General features: G+C 40.9%; 2 protein-coding genes across 51 annotated transcripts in view; both read left to right on the top strand.

The window, feature by feature from the left end:
* NEB (nebulin) overlaps positions 1-16,095 on the top strand; it is a 159,629-nt gene that overhangs the window by 131,128 nt on the left and 12,406 nt on the right. For 19 of the 49 annotated variants that reach the window (XM_081004288.1, XM_081004289.1, XM_081004277.1 and 16 more), the window contains 15 exons: positions 178-288; positions 1,104-1,208; positions 2,043-2,147; positions 3,118-3,222; positions 5,408-5,518; positions 5,976-6,086; positions 7,283-7,396; positions 7,545-7,649; positions 7,915-8,019; positions 9,883-9,987; positions 11,113-11,205; positions 12,963-13,055; positions 14,547-14,639; positions 15,056-15,148; positions 15,823-15,915. In XM_081004288.1, the coding sequence (XP_080860414.1) occupies positions 178-288; positions 1,104-1,208; positions 2,043-2,147; positions 3,118-3,222; positions 5,408-5,518; positions 5,976-6,086; positions 7,283-7,396; positions 7,545-7,649; positions 7,915-8,019; positions 9,883-9,987; positions 11,113-11,205; positions 12,963-13,055; positions 14,547-14,639; positions 15,056-15,148; positions 15,823-15,915 (1,542 nt within the window). The remainder of the gene's footprint in view (positions 1-177; positions 289-1,103; positions 1,209-2,042; positions 2,148-3,117; positions 3,223-5,407; positions 5,519-5,975; positions 6,087-7,282; positions 7,397-7,544; positions 7,650-7,914; positions 8,020-9,882; positions 9,988-11,112; positions 11,206-12,962; positions 13,056-14,546; positions 14,640-15,055; positions 15,149-15,822; positions 15,916-16,095) is intronic. The other 30 variants (XM_081004282.1, XM_081004272.1, XM_081004267.1 and 27 more) reach the window with 12 other exon arrangements.
* Positions 14,857-16,095, top strand: part of NMI (N-myc and STAT interactor) — a 135,070-nt gene continuing 133,831 nt past the window's right edge. For both annotated transcript variants that reach the window (XM_081008532.1, XM_081008529.1), the window contains exon 1: positions 14,857-14,861. The gene's annotated coding sequence lies outside the window, so the exon portion shown is untranslated. The remainder of the gene's footprint in view (positions 14,862-16,095) is intronic.

Here is a 16,095-nt window from a genome sequence, read left to right as displayed (position 1 = left end):
CCTGGCCTTCGTTAATGGTATCTTCTTTTCAAAGAGGTCTTATGGCTTGCATTGTTCGACCTGTCTGCTTGCAATTGGGATCAGTTTTGACAATCTGAATGTGGACTCTTTCTCCCTTGGCACCAGACAAGCTAAAATTCAGGACCTTGTTTTAACACTTGTTCCTCTTGGAATTAGATCAAATACAAAGAGAAGTTTGACAAGGAGAAGGGCAATAAGCCGCAATACGACCTGAAGGAAGCCAAGATCTACAAGACCTTAAAAGATGCCCACCACATCGCTAGCGAGGTATGTGTGGGCCTTTAGGCCAGTAGTTACCAACCCTTTTCAGGCTCATGGGCCCATTTGGAAAAGCTTATGAGTATCACCACATAATGGCAGCTGGGAGACCATGACTAGTCACAAAATGTCTGCCTTGAGGGAAGTAGCTATTCATAAGGGACAAGCAGCTTGTCCATGAAACAGAGTATGAGGCAGAACTGGGAGTTGAGCCCCTGAACATAATACTGGCCGAAGGGAGGGATATTGTTATTATTATTATTATTATTATTATTATTATTATTATTAATTACATTTCTATACCAACTTTCATCTGAGGATCATAGGGCAGTTTACAATATAAAAATACAAAAATACATGCTTTAGTATCAAACAACATCACACACACACACACACACACACACACACACACACAGTTTAAAAGGCCACAGATTGTTTAATTAGCCAAAGGGCTAGGAGAAGAGGATTTTTTTTGCCTGGCACCTAAGGTTATGTAATGAAGGTGTCAGATGAGCACATTCCACAAGCAGGCACAACCACAGAAAATAGTGATGATGAGTTGTCACCTTCAACCATCTCCTAGCCTTGTTGGGCCATGTACCTGAATTTCCCTAAGGGAACATGTGCCTGGCAACTTTGCTACAAATCATTTAAGGAACATTTGCAGTAATGCTGATCTCATTAACCACCTCTTGCCCCAGTGCCCTGCCCCCACAACATTTTGATGCAAAGTCTGACTGAGTCCTGTTCCTTTTTAATGCATCCGATTTCTAAGTGTTGTTTGCCTTTTCCTTTATTGCGTTTCTTTGAACTTCCCCCATCAGATTAAATATAAGGCGGACCTGAAGAAACTTCACAAACCAGTGACAGACATGTCTGAATCCCTGTCGATGCATCATGTCTTGAACACCAGCCAGCTCGCCAGTTCTGTAAGCCTCTTAGCTCATCTCAGACCATATTCACTTTAGCATTTCATCCATCTGCCTTTCTGAGATAATATCCGCTAACAATTTCTGTAACAGCTTTCCTCCTTGACTGTTCCTAGGAAATCACCTGGTAGTGATCTCTCTTCTCCCCTGCCTAATGAGTGTTCCTCATGCGGACTAATTAATACCCCTAGTCTCTCAAGCATTTTCTATTAGCTGTAGAACTGCTAATATCGTAAAACCTCTAACCACATGTAAATGGCTTTTTTTTTTTTTTTGGCCTTTTTAACTTTCCTTTTTGACTAACAGGAATACCATTTTCTTCCTTTTGATTTCAATATTTTTTATGCTTAATGTTATTTCAACATTCTTCTTCTTTTAACTTTTTAAAACCTTTTCAAAATTAATTCTGCTTTTGCTGAACTTTTATCATCCTGCTGTTAGACCACAGAATGATGAATATGCTAACAAGAGAAGATGTGGCGTTGTCTTCCATTTTAATTGTATCACATATTCACTATATTTCTTTTGTTCTTCCTTCTTTCTTTTTTGGGGGTTTTCTTTTTATTTACTTACGATATCTTGTTCCTTCTTGCATAATATTGCAAGGGAAAAGTAGCTATCACAAGTGCTTCGGCATTAGTCTGAGATTTTTTTCTCCCTCCCCCACCCCTTTATGTATTCCTTTTTCTTCTTCTTCTTCTTCTTTTCCTTTTTTTAAAAAATGCTTTGGGTTTCTTGTTTTTCTGTTGAAATGGTTGGATTGGCTGGAGCTAGAAAGCTGATCAGGTTAGGCCTTTTTGTTATTGAGGTGGTTTTTGACACCTTCCCCTTTAGTACCAGTACAAGAAGAAATATGAGAAGAGTAAAGGTCACTACCATGTGGTTCCAGATAACCTTGAACAGATCCATCTAAAGGAGGCCTCAGAACTTCAGAGCATAGTAAGTCATAGATAAGTGTTTCCTGCTTTTTATTTCTCGTTCACAACCCATTGCATTGCATTCTAGAATCTAGAAGGGTAAGTCTGCCAAGAAGGGGGAAATGCTTTTTAAAAAAGTATTGCTGTAAAGTTATTTCAACATTAAACTCCTTTTGATCTTGGAGTACATTTACAATATAAATGAAGAAGTTGTTTTTCCCAAGGAATTCTGGGAATAATACGTTTTATAAAGATGCTTAGAATCCTCCAATTAGAGCTCCTAGCTCCCTTCACAGAATTTGCCGGGAAAAAGCCTTGGCACTTAAATGAAATTGAATGTCATTTTAAAGTTTGTTGTGGATATATAGCTTTGCACACTTCTTGCATGTGAGATATAGCTGCCTCACATGCACATGGTTACAAATGAATTGTTTATTTGTTAATTCAAAATTTGCCTTAAACCCAGGTCTGAAAATGTTTTGGGACATGCCTCTTGTTAATGTTCTCTCTAACTATCTGTGCTATTTTCCGACTGAACAAAAAACTCTTGTACATTGGTTTTCAGACTGTTCTCCGCACCCTTATTTATAAATTGCCATAATTCCACATAGGTAATGCTGTGTGAACTAGCCATGCAAACCACGCAGTTGTGGCTTCATATCTTTACGGCTGCAAAATGGGGCCCTGACATGTGAAGAAGTGGACGGCAACCGTGTTGCCATTGGAGCATAGAAATTGGCCTTGACCCTTGACATCTGGTAGCAGCATTTCAGTGCTTCTGGGCCCTCCTCTGTGAGGTGCTGCAGACTGTGTTGGGGGCACCCAACAAGTCACTCACCGTGACATGCGGTTTTCATGACTGACATAATTGTTTCTTGAGTGTGGCTTGGGGAAGAGACCTAATTCCCTTCCACATTCCAGGGCCACCCCTGTACATTTCTGTTCTATATCTAGCAATGCACTGGAGATAACATTTATCTCCCTCTCGGCAGGTGAAGTACAAGGAAAAATATGAAAAGGAAAGAGGGAAGCCCATGCTGGACTTTGAAACACCAACATACCTCACGGCTAAGGAGTCTCAGCACATGCAAAGCGAGGTGAGGTGCTTTGTGGCAGAATGCAGCCTGGTTTCATGTTGGAAAATGAAGGCCCGACAACATGGTATTGTATTATTTCCATTCAGGTTCAGGCAGTTAGTGGGGAAGATGCTTTCTGTAGGTATAACTAGAATTGAAATAATCATGCCTCTGTTCACCCTATAGCAGCCTTGTTCAACCTGGTGCCCTCCATGGTTTTTTTTTTTGGGGGGGGGGGACATACAGCTTCCATCAGCCCCAGTCAGATGACTAAGGATCAGGGATGATGGAGGTTGTAGTCAAAACCTCTGAGGGGCAACACAGGCTGCACTTTATTACAATCTGATTCACGGTTGCCAAATAAAAGAAGTTTAGGAGCAAGGCTACAGACTCTTAAGCTATTAATTTACTTTGAATTTGTGGAATTAAGGTGATAACAGAAGTGTTGGTTCATAAAAGGACTTGCAGTTTGTCAGTTTCCCCTGGGCTACCAGAAGATTAGACTGGCTGCTAAAAGTAGCAGTATATAATTTGTAATAAACAACTTTCGCTGACACCATTCAAGCCTTGTTTGTGTCCAGTTATAGTTTTTCCATTGACCTTCCTGAACTCAGTTTTGTCAGTGTTCTGTCCCAAATGTGAAATTTATACAAGGTGAAATATACTTGTATAAGGTGTTCGGTCGATAACATTTGGGTGGTTCTGTCAATTGTTTCAGGGTAGGTTCCCCCCCAGTATTTCACCGCACAACCATCTGTTGACTAGATAAAGACTCTGTTGCACAGTTCGGTCCATAACCAACCATCTGTGCTTTAAGGTGTGCTTGCTTCTGGTCTCCAAAGCAGGAAGTAACACAGCACTGCAGAGACAAGCAGGAGTACAGACCTGATTCCCCGCAATAGCCAGGCCCAGGGGCTTGCCTGCTCCCTCCTCTACAGATCCTTGCTGTCTTTGCCATGTGCAGCCATTGACACCTTGCTGCAGGTGTTTGCCATACCTGATAAAGAACAATCCCCCATTATGCAAGTGCAAGGGGTCTGGATACAGGGAAGTTTGAGCCCTGGGTTTGAGCCCAGGAGGCCTCTCACATTTTTCTAAAGAAAAGGAAGATAAGCAGTCAGAGAACGCAATTCTTTTACCCTTTCTCATTCCCTGGAGGCTTTGCCAAGCATCCTCTCATGTGTCTTTTGAAACACTTTTCAACTGCACTTTTTCAAAGCCGCCTCTGCCCATCATTTCCCAATACAGTGCCTGAACAGCGATTGAAAGGGTGCAAAGTCCACCTTGCTTCTTACAAGCCAGTGCTAAATCAGAGTTAACGTTTGCCTTAATATTTAATCCTTTTATATCAGCAAGATTAGTTGTGAAACTGTTGTGCTTCAGCACTGAAAATCCCTGCTTGTTTTAAGTGTTACAGCAGCCCCTTCCCCTTGATATTAGCTTTTTGTTTAACCATACACTGATTTCATAGCCTGATCGAAGTGTCCACATTGTTCTGTCCAAGAGCGAAACTTATACAAGGCAAAAATACTGGTATAAGGTCCTTTGGGTGATTCTGTCAATTGTTTCAATATATTGCCATTCAAAATGCAATTAGACATTCCCCCCCGCCTGGGGTTTATGGGATGCCTACCCTTTTGGCTCTGGGATTTTCCCTTCCATAGACTGATCCTAACAATTAGTGAGCACTAAAGCATAGGAATGACACTATTGTGGGCTTTAAGGGCATCTTACCAACTGAGCACACTGGTGATCACTGGAAGACTGGAGCCCTACCTTTTGTGAATCACATGTTCATCCAAAGCCTTGTTGCTGTCAGAGACACAAAGTGGGCGCTTGCAATGTATTTTTATTTTATCTGTTCCTTACGTTTATACACCACCTTTTCCTCCAGGAGCTCAAGTTGGGGTACACGGTTCTGCCCTCTCCATTTTAGTCCCAGGGACTGTCCCAAGGCCACCCAGTGATTTGCATAGCTGAGTGGGGATTTGAATTTGTCTCCCAGGCCATTGTCCAACGCTCTAACCACTACACCACGCTGCTAAACCCCACCCAACTCCGAATGGCTGACCAGCAAACTTGACACAACAAGGGCAAGACAGGACCCAAAACTAACAGTACAGTACTTGAAAATATTCTTCCTGCACAGATCCAAAATAAATTCTGTTTTTCCCCCTTCTCTTCTTCTTCTTCCTACTCCTGTTAGAAAGAATATAAAAAAGACTTTGAAGAGTCCATGAAAGGCAGGAACCTTACTGGCCTGGAGGTCACGCCATCTCTTTTGCATGTCAGATATGCCACCAAAATAGCAAGCGAGGTAGCAGCTCCTCTGTTGTCTTCTGCTGTGAACCACCCTACTAGTTTCATTAATTGTCCTTACCAAAGCAGTCCCTTCACTACCGTCTTTACTAGCCTTAAACATTTCTCTTAAGTGCATGGTTTAATCTGTGTTTGTTGCTTGTTCTAGTCCATTGGTGTTTTTTTAAAAAATCACTAATTGTTAATTGTATTAGCAGCATTAATGTTTTCCTGTTGGTGGAACAGACATCATTGTTTCACTATATGTTGTGTTCTTTACTGAAGTTGTTGTGTCAAGCTGTGTGACTATCTAGAAGGTTAAACCTTGAACACCCTAACTAAGTGTTGCTTTAAGATAATCTGAAGGCTATTTACTAACTCTTTTTAGGGGAGGGGGTCTCCTTCATCCTCCTCCCTCTTGAAGCTCTCTCTCTCTTTGGTTTCCTCAGTTTTCTTTTTCTCCCCACCCCCTCTAGAAAGAATACAGGAGAGATTTGGAAGAAGGTGTTAAAGGTAAAGGCCTAACCATTTTGGAAGAGACCCCAGACCTACTCAGAGCAAAGAATGCAACCTATATCTTGAATGAGGTGAGGCACATAGCTAGGCTAACTTCCCTTGGGGGCCACCGCAGCATGGCCCCCTTCTTCTGCACTGGATTAATGTCAAAAGCCCCAGACATTGGGGAGAAATGCATGATGTGGCTCCACCCTATGACTCCCAGAAGAAGGACAACATTGGCATGGTAATGAGCAGTGTTGCAGCATCCCTCCCAGGCTGCTTGGATAAGGTTAGAACTGGCCTTTCATAAGAAGAATTCCCGCAAAGCTATCTATAAAGAGAAATTATAGGCCTGGGCTCTAGCAATTTCTGAAGCATTGACTATATCTCAGAGTCAGATCCCATTTACTTTCCCAGGTCAATTTTTCTAATGGGTTTGTAGGTGCTAGAAAACATACAGCTAATTAAGCTCGTGTCCTGTGCAAGGCAATAGCTAGACCCTTGTGTCTAGCTAGTCAGACGTTTTTAATCCTCTGAAATTGGCGTGTATGAAAAGCTAATTAAGTTAAGCAAACTTCCTAAACTGTGTATTGGACACTTCTTAAATCTTAGGAGGGGACACGGGTGGCGCTGTGGGTTAAACCACAGAGCCTAGGACTTGCTGATCAGAAGGTCAGCGGTTCGAATCTCCGCGACGAGGTGAGCTCCCGTTGCTCGGTACCTGTTCCTGCCAACCTAGCAATTCAAAAGCACGTCAAAGTGCAAGTAGATAAATAGGTACTGCTCCGGCGGGAAGGTAAACGCCGTTTCCGTGCGCTGCTCTGGTTTACCAGAAGCGGCTTAGTCATGCTGGCCACATGACCCGGAAGCTGTACACCGGCTCCCTCGGCCAATAAAGCGAGATGAGCGCCGCAACCCCAGAGTCGGTCACGACTGGACCTAATGGTCAGGGGTCCCCTTTACCTTTTTAAATCTTAGGAAATCAACATGTGTTGATAGCTAATTAAGTTAGATAATTTCCTTTTGAGGTGTTAGCCAGGAGATGAGCTTTTTAGGTAACACAAATGATCAAATGACTTAGACTGTCTGTGAAGAGTGAATGCTTCTTTGACTGCATAAGTTTCTCTCCTGTGGGGCAGACTTTTTTTGCACGTTGTATGGGCAGCAGCTTGAGTCACATCAAGATCACCCTGGGTGAATTGGGATAAGTGTCACTTTTGAAAAACCTGCCCCATTGTGATGGTCTCATCTCTATTAATCCTTTTTTTAAAAAAAACCACAACAGAAAGAATACAAGAAATCTCTAGAGATGGAAATCAAAGGAAGAGGCTTGACAGGCCATGCCACAGAAACGCCTGATTATATGAGGGCAAAGAATGCTATGGACATCGCTAGCCAGGTCAGTGAGAACAGCCAGGCACTAATAACAATTGGGAGTAATTTTAAAGGGAACTTCCTCTATATTTTTCCTAAGGGGAAATCAAGAGAAAGCTGTGTTCATAAATGTACTCACTGTGGATATTTGCTTGTGACCTTTCCCCCAACAGATCAAATATAAGCAGTCTGCAGAAATGGAAAAAGCCAACTATACCACGGTGGTTGACACTCCAGACATCATCCACGCCCACCACGTGAAGAACTTTTCAAGTCAGGTAATTATTGTATTTGTTTTCAACTAGCTTTGCCAGATTTTTAAATATATTTTTAAAAGGAGGGTCTTGCTCCCTATTGATAGGAGCTTCTTTCACGTAGGAACTATTTCACACATATCTCAACTCCAGGGTGAACAGATAACCATAAACATGTTTTTGTGCAAATTGCCTCTTGGACATTGAGCGTATATATTTCGTTTTGGGGTTTTTTTTATTCACAACAATAAATCTTGTTCCTCTCTCTCGCCTTCCGCACCACCAACAGAAAAAATATAAGGAGGATGCAGAGAGAACTATGTCTTACTATGTGCCTGTTCTAGACACACCAGAAATGCAGAGAGTCCGGGAGAACCAAAAGAATTTCAGCATGGTAGGTATTAATGTATCGTACACAAAGTGAAAAGTGTGATTATTTAAAAATATGTGATGCTGTGAAGTCCTGTGCAGAATGTAGGCCAGAGGTGGGAAAACTCCAGCCCACGGGCCAAGCTTGGCAGGGTCCAATTTGACTCCTGAGACCCCCCCCCCAAAAAAAACCCCACACACCCACCTGACAATCAGTTGATGGGCAGGGTTCAGTTCTGTGTTTGCAGCTCCTGCCATGCCCCACAGCCAACACGGCAGGGTTTAACCCTTGCTCATCCATTGATAAGGGGCGTGGGTGGTGCTGTGGGTTAAACCACAGAGCCTAGGACTTGCCAATCAGAAGGTCGGCGGTTCGAATCCCTGCCACAGGGTGAGCTCCCGTTGCTCGGTCCCTGCTCCTGCCCACCTAGCAGTTTGAAAGCACATCAAAGTGCAAGTAGATAAATAGATACCGCTCCGGCGGGAAGGTAAAGGGCATTTCCGTGCGCTGTTCTGGTTCGCCAGAAGCGGCTTAGTCATGCTGGCCACATGACCCGGAAGCTGTACGCCGGCTCCCTCGGCCAGTAAAGTGAGATGAGCGCCGCAACCCCAGAGTCGGCCACGACTGGACCTAATGGTCAGGGGTCCCTTTACCTTTACATCCATTGATAAATTGGGTTTTACACCTTGCTCAGACCCATGCAGATCATAGGATGGAAGATTCCGCTTTTCAGGACAAATATTCCGCCTCCTACATCCCTCACACACTCCTCAAGAGCTTTTGCATGGCTGGAACACATCCCAGAGCTGTAAGAATGCCTCTTGCTTGCCTGGGTCAAGATAAAAGTAATTGTGTAAGGTCTGAAGATGTAAAAGCGTGTGTACACACATTTACAGATAGATGGATAGAAATCTCCATGGTGACTGTGCAAGCAGAGATGAGATTCCTGTTTGGAAGCAATGGCACTAAAGCAGAACATGCTGTTTTCTTGCATTGCACTGTCCTGGCTTAACCAGCTCTCAGGATGCATGGGAAGGTTTTATTTGTCTTTTATTCTTCCTCGCTCAACATCAGAGGTGGTGTCAGGCAACGTGTCATTATGGATGGGGAGTCTGTGGCCCTGCAGATGTTTTTGGACTCTATCTCCCACCATCCTTGACCACTGGTCATGTTGGCTGGGCCTGATGGGAGCTGGAGTCTAGCAAGACCTGAAGGGCCGTGGGGTCTTGTATGAGCTTACCCATTTTGTATGTGCATGTTTGTGTGTGTGGCTTAGAGGAGAGGCATGGTTTCAGTCAAAGTCTCCCCTTTCAAGAAGGGTGTAGTACACTGTTCCTCATGACCGTTTCAGCACTGCCTTTGTCTCTGTGCATCATACCTTACAGTGCAAAACTGAAAATTGGGTGGCTGGGATCCAGGACAGGTAGAATACAAGGTTACAAAAATGCGGGTGGATGGTGAGGATACAGCGTATGTGCAGATGGCAGTGCAGTTTACCTGAGGTCGCATGTGTTTGAAAGCAGCACCAGCTGATGGAAACATGAATAGGTAAATGTGGGCCCCAATTGCAAAATCTTCTGTGCACCCAGAGCCCCTACCCCACGATGCATGGGGTTCTCCATTCTCTGTAAATGCAGAGCGAATGCCTCATAATGATTGAAGATTCTGTCCTATTATCTGGGTGCCCACTAGAAATCCCATGTGTGCAAACAGCAGCTGAATTTAGATGACCCGGGTGAAAGGTGCGACTTCAGATTTCAGTATTCCTAAATGCTTTATTTATTTATTTATAAGAAAGCCGCATAGAATACCAAAGAAATAAAGGCGCAAGACTGAATTCTTTATTGCAAGGGCAATAAACAAAAAAAATTGTGTTCTCCTAAACAGCTCAAGTACCAGCATGATCTACAGGACAGCAAAGGAAAAGTCACAGTTGTACATGAAACACCAGAGATATTAAGAGTGAAAGAAAACCAGAAGAACTTCAGCACGGTAACCTTATTTTACACCACAAAGTGAATCCTTAATTTTGTTGTCCTACTTTTGCAGATCTTTCAGCATACAGGAATCTTCCTTGATATGAATGGTGCTTCTTGTTTACTATGCATATCCAGGCTTGTATGTCGGTGGTCAAGGCCTTGCAATTTTACACTAATTATGTGTACCTTATTATATGTGCAGGTGTTGCTTTTCCTTTACACAATCTCTCCTTCAACAGCTTCCACCATTGCACAGTGGGTTGTGTACCCCACATCTGACAGTAGAAGTACAAAATATCTGCCCTTGTTTTGCAATGTGGCTATGAGTTTGTAGCTGTTTATAGGCTTGCTGTGTCGTCTTTTAGCAGCTAATTCGTGTATGCCCTGCTTTGTTCTTAATTAGCAAGTTTAACCATGAAGATCTTCAAAGGATGCTAAATATTGTCATTATGTGATGTGTTTATTGGTCATGATTATTCCATGGATGTCTGATCAAAACAGTGGAAAGCCATGTCTACGTTAAAATCAGTGCCATTCCCATTTTACTTAGACAGTGTAACAGGCATGCATGAACCAGGATAGTTGAAGCAGAAATTCCCTCCTCCACAAGTTCCCAAGATCCTGAAAACAGGGATGGATGAATCTGTCTAATTTTGAGTTAACATTTTTCTTAAGTTCAGTTTACTACATATTTGCATTCATTTGCTTTAAAAAATAAAAAAGAACACCCTCAAAAAACTCACCAGCATTTCAATGTGCTTTCTCCCATTGTATGCATTTTGCTGTGCAATTTTGCCTAATATATACATTTTAGCAAATATCTGGTGCATTTAAAAATATTTTCACTCAGTTGTGCGTTTTATGCATACTTTCCCCCAAATATACACATTTTGCACACTATTTTTTTTGTTGGAGAACTACGTCACAAAATATGGAGAAGTACACATTTTACTTAAGGATAATCTTGCTTGGAAGCAAAAGCTTCTGAAATCAATGGGAATGACTTCTGTGTGAGTGAATGCACTGATGATCAAGGAACCAGTTAGAGGTTTCTTAATATTCCACTGTTTTGTAGTCTTTCTGTAGCAAATGACAATGTTGTTGTTTTTCTATGCTCAATCTTGTTGTCTTGGTTAAGATTTTATATAAAGAAGATATTGGAACAGGAACAGCTATTGAAAAGACGCCCGAGATGCAGAGAATTAAACAAACGCAGGATGCAATAAGCACGGTACAAAACCCAGTGGATTGTTAACACTCTTACCTGTGCTGTTCCCAACTTATAAAACTTCATTTGCCTTACATGATCCTAACAGCAATTCTGGAATAACTTGAAAAGTCAAGGCTTTTCATAATTAATCAAAACATAATTTGCTAACTAGCTCTTCCATTCTACTTTTACTTTCCTATGTAAAATAGTCTCCACATTTCAAAAACTCTAACTATTAACATTTTCTAATGTTCAACTAATGTTTATCATTTCACAAAATACTGAAACTAAATTCACATTTTGATCTTGTCCGAAATGTCGATGAGATACTCATGGTAGCAAATATAGTGACCACGTTTTAAAACTAACAATAATTTTAGAGAATTATTTCTGATATTTTTTGTTTTCTCTCTCTACTTCATCTCCCCCCAAACCCCAGTACGTATGGTAGGATTGCCAAAATTATTTTTCATTTGATTGTGTTCTGCACAATGTCTTACTTTCCTTTTTTGACATTTCGTTAAAAAAAGAGGTAAAAAATGTTTTTATTGAATGTTGTACATGTATTGTCACCCATGCTGGATAGAACGGGAGGTGGATAGGAAGCACCGATATTACTCGTTTCAATTTTTTGAGGAAAATCTAGTTTATTCATTTCAGATTATCTGATAAACATTTGAATCCAGAACAGAATCCTGCTCCATTCACGACGAAATCCCACTGAAAAGCAATTGGACTTAAAAAGTAATATAGGTTGGTTTATGCCACTGGTTTCAATGGGACTTCACTGAATAAGGATGAGCTGTTTGGTTTCAATAGGTCTATAATGCATATTGGAGACTAATACACACACACACACACACACACACACACACACACACACACTGCACCCTAGCCCAGTGTCTCCTCTGAATAGGCAGAGGTTCCAGTTTGCAGAGGCTCATTCATCTGCTTCTGCGTTGGCCAGTGTCGTGTGTTTCAGTGCACATTACCTATTTCCTGTGTGAGGGAAAAACCCCACGGCATACAAAACCTATGGCCACAAGTCTAGGTTCCGGAATCTAGTGGGAATGAATCCAAAGAAAGTTACTAGAGTTGAAACAATTTAGGCACACTCTCCTAAGCTGGACTGAAAATTTGATTGATATCAGCAGCCAGCACAATTGCAAGGGGCCCAATATTGACAGTGGCCATGGGAAGGTCTCATAACAGCATCCCAATAACAATGTCCCTTGGGATGCAGCTGAGGAGATGCATGGCCACTCCAGGCTACTCTCTGAAGATTTGCCTGGCATTGTCAACACAAGGTAGTTGTAAAACAGGGCCAGGGGCTTAAAAAGGAGAAGCTCTGTGATGGATGCCATGATCAAAAATCTATTTTTTTCGGCCAGGTTGCACTTGAGCTGCAAAATAAAATTATCTCATACTTGTTTACTGATGATTAAAATAGCTTTTAAAGCAAGGAACCTGGTGGAAAGCTTTAATCCTCCTGTTTCTACTACATTGGTAAGATTGTTGAGTCAAGGTGTCCATCCATGGCTCTTCCTCCACTATCAAATTGGAGATTGGGTTTTATACATCGAATTTTAAATCTTTGCAGAAACTCGTTTTCCGCAGATGTCTGTTTCAACATGGGTGCATGCAATGCTTTCAGCTCCTACAATCGTGATTATATTTGTTTACTCTTGTTCTTTTTACGCGAAATGGATGTGTTTCATGTACATAATGTAAGTCATTATTGTTTTGTCTTGTTTTCTGAACTGAATACCACTTTGTAGATTAAGTACAAGGATCAAATTGGAAAAGGAACTCCCATTTCTGATCTTCCCGAAGTAAAACGTGTCAAGGAGACACAGAAGCACATCAGCTCGGTAGTGGCTGATATTTTCTATGCTGATTTGTGTGTGCACTGGGCAGTAACAGTGTGCTGTTCACCTTACTAAACAGACATCTCTTGCCCCTGCTAACATGCTATCATCAACTTCATCCTTAGTATGGCATTCCTCTAGTATTACTTGGGCTTTAACATCCATTAGCTTTAAGATCTACTTTCTGTGCACCTTGAGAGGAGAATATAGACCCATTTAATGCTGAGCAGACAGAAATGGACCAAGAGGATAAAATAGTAGTAGTAGTAGTAGTAACTGACAAAATTATGACCCCTGCTATACCCACCTACCTACTGGTTGGAGGAGTGCTCAGTGAACCTGGCTGTGGTGAAAGGCATTCTGTACATGTTCAGAGACACACTAGCCACAAGCCAACACAAAGTGTACTTAAGACCATTGTTGTGAATGGGCTTAATTATGTGTCAGATGGGATATCTGCTTCTTGAAGTCTGAGCACCTGTTGCTTCTTGAGTCTTGGGTCTGAAAATCCAAACAATTTATTCTTGCTCACTTAAGTGGGCCTCTTGCTTTATTCAAATCTTAATGGGCCATCCTCCGAATGGGTAGGATTTCATTTATTAGAACATGGGAATTCTGTCTAGCATCATTTGGCCACTTAAGTGATGGGTATCTTGAGTGTTTCAGTAGGAGAAGACATAGTGACATTTATCAAGGAACTGGTTGCAACTGGTTCTTTCTCCTCTCTTTCCCGCTCTGCCTTCCCATTTACACTGAGCTCTTCACCATACTAATTGTTTTCAAAATTCATTTCTGCATAATCAAGTTACAGGAAGGCAAACTAGTTACCCTTTTCTAACTACAAATTTACCTCTCTTGCTTTTGACATTTTGAACTGACTGAATGCCTTTTTGACTTAACCATTTTGTTTTGTTTTTCCATTTGGGGAAGAGGGCACTTTTTAAAAGGAGTGAAATGCAGGACATTTTTAAAAAAACCTGTCAAGGACTTCAGTTTTGTTCTTTCTCTCTCTGTCTATCTCTTTTCTTTTTTCTTTTTTGAATAAAACCAAAACAGGGCTTAAATCTCTCAGTCCTCAGATTTTGTTCTTAGATTTGGCCTCAAAGCAAAACTCTTGACAAGGGTAATGGTGTAAGAACAAAAACTGATTTCTCATTGGCTATTCAATACCAATATAACAAGTTTTATCAAGGTTTCGAAATGCTTACTTCTCTCTAGCAGCAATAGCCCCAAACTTTTAAAAAGAACTACACAAAAAAAGAGATACCTGTAATTCCAGGAGTTTGGCACTTTTCCCCCAGAGGCATCTAGAAGTTGAAACATATGAACAGGGATGGCATTTTGTGGGGACACCTGTAACCGGGCAATTTTATACTCCCAATGGGCAATGCCCAAATAACTATTTGCAAAGTCAGTGTGTTAATTAACATTCTGCATTGCAGAAAGGTTTTCAGCTACCTTTTTCTTACCTTTGTGGCTGTTTGTATTCTGCAGGTTTTGTACAAGGAGACTGCAGGGCAAGGAACCCCGATACCACTTACTCCAGAGATAGAGAGAGTCAAACGCAATCAAGAACACATTAGCTCGGTATTTCTCAATGAAATCAAACCTACCATAACTCATCTTTTTCATTAAAAATAATAATAACATTCTAACTATCATCTTCTACATGCCATTTTCATGACTCATTCATTCTGATGTGCATTAACATCAATTTACAGTTTTATGCAGTTTTTAAAAAGAAATAAATAAAACAATGACAATAATACCTATGATCTTCAATAAGATTAACCATGTGCTCCCTTTGCACACATTCACTTCTCTTAACGTACTTCTTCTGACCTTTTCTTTTCCATTCACATTTTAATGACTACTCTTCCCTTATTCTCATCTTTCCTTTTCGGTACTCGACTAAGCATGGGATTTAAACATGCGCCGTTAACTACAAAGTACTAGCCAGTATTTTTGAGTGTCTTTTGTGGATACTTTATTGTACCTCACAGGTGTCCTACAAAGAAAACTTGGGGACAGGAACGGCAACTCCTGTTACCCCAGAAATGGAGAGAGTCAAGCGTAACCAGGAGAACGTTAGCTCGGTATATCACAAAATATCTATAAATAAATCCTTTTAACCATCGCCACACTCTGATAAATATATTTTAATCCTTCCACAAGCTTTTGAATCCTTCTCAGCTCCTTCTCATTTTAATCAAATCACTAAAATGTCAGTCTCTGAAGGAAAAAATTAAGCACTAACTGTGACATACGTCTGCAGTGGGTTTTCTTTAGCTCTGTTTATTTTTCTTACTCTATTCACTTCCCCTCAAGTGGCAATATTATTTGTTTCAAAACAAATGATATTCAGAGTGGATTCAATATATCCTTATAACAGGAAACATTTTCTAATAGCCTTTAGCATTTGTGTTGGTGCAGTGCAAACTTAGAATAAAACCATAACCCCTCTCTTAAAAATAGAATAATAAAATGTTATTTATGCTATTGTAGTCTTTCAGAACAAAGTTTTAGGGTGTGAAAATAACAATGCAGCTGTCTAAACTCAGTCACAAATTGTAATTTAATCCATGATAGGTGTTTTAAGTTATAATATGCGGTATTTTTCTCTGTATGCATTTTTTATTTTTTTGTGATCTGTTTTTTAAACTTCATAGAGCAAACCAGAAAACTGGATTGCATTCTCTTTGCTGATGGTGTATCTTAAGATGTGCCCCTTAATTTTCATTTTTGTTTTTGACACTTCTTTGTCCCACAGGTGTTGTACAAAGAGCATTTAGGGACTGGAACCCCAACACCTATTACTCCAGAGATGGAGAGAGTCAAACGCAATCAAGAAAACTTTAGCTTGGTATTTTTGTTACAAAAATGCCCTATAACATCATTCCCAAATGAGATTAACCTTTCATGTTTTACATAATTAAACTTGCTTTTAGTACCCTCTGACAATTTCCTCCCCTTTTTATAGCCTGAGTTTTTGTCATTCTAGGTGGAAAAATATTACTGCATTTGAATAAACTTGGTCACAGAT

The sequence above is a fragment of the Podarcis pityusensis genome (genome assembly GCF_964106645.2).
Source record: "Podarcis pityusensis genome assembly, chromosome: 1".
In the NCBI taxonomy this organism is placed as follows: domain Eukaryota; kingdom Metazoa; phylum Chordata; class Lepidosauria; order Squamata; family Lacertidae; genus Podarcis; species Podarcis pityusensis.
This window is presented reverse-complemented; position numbering and strand designations above follow the sequence as displayed.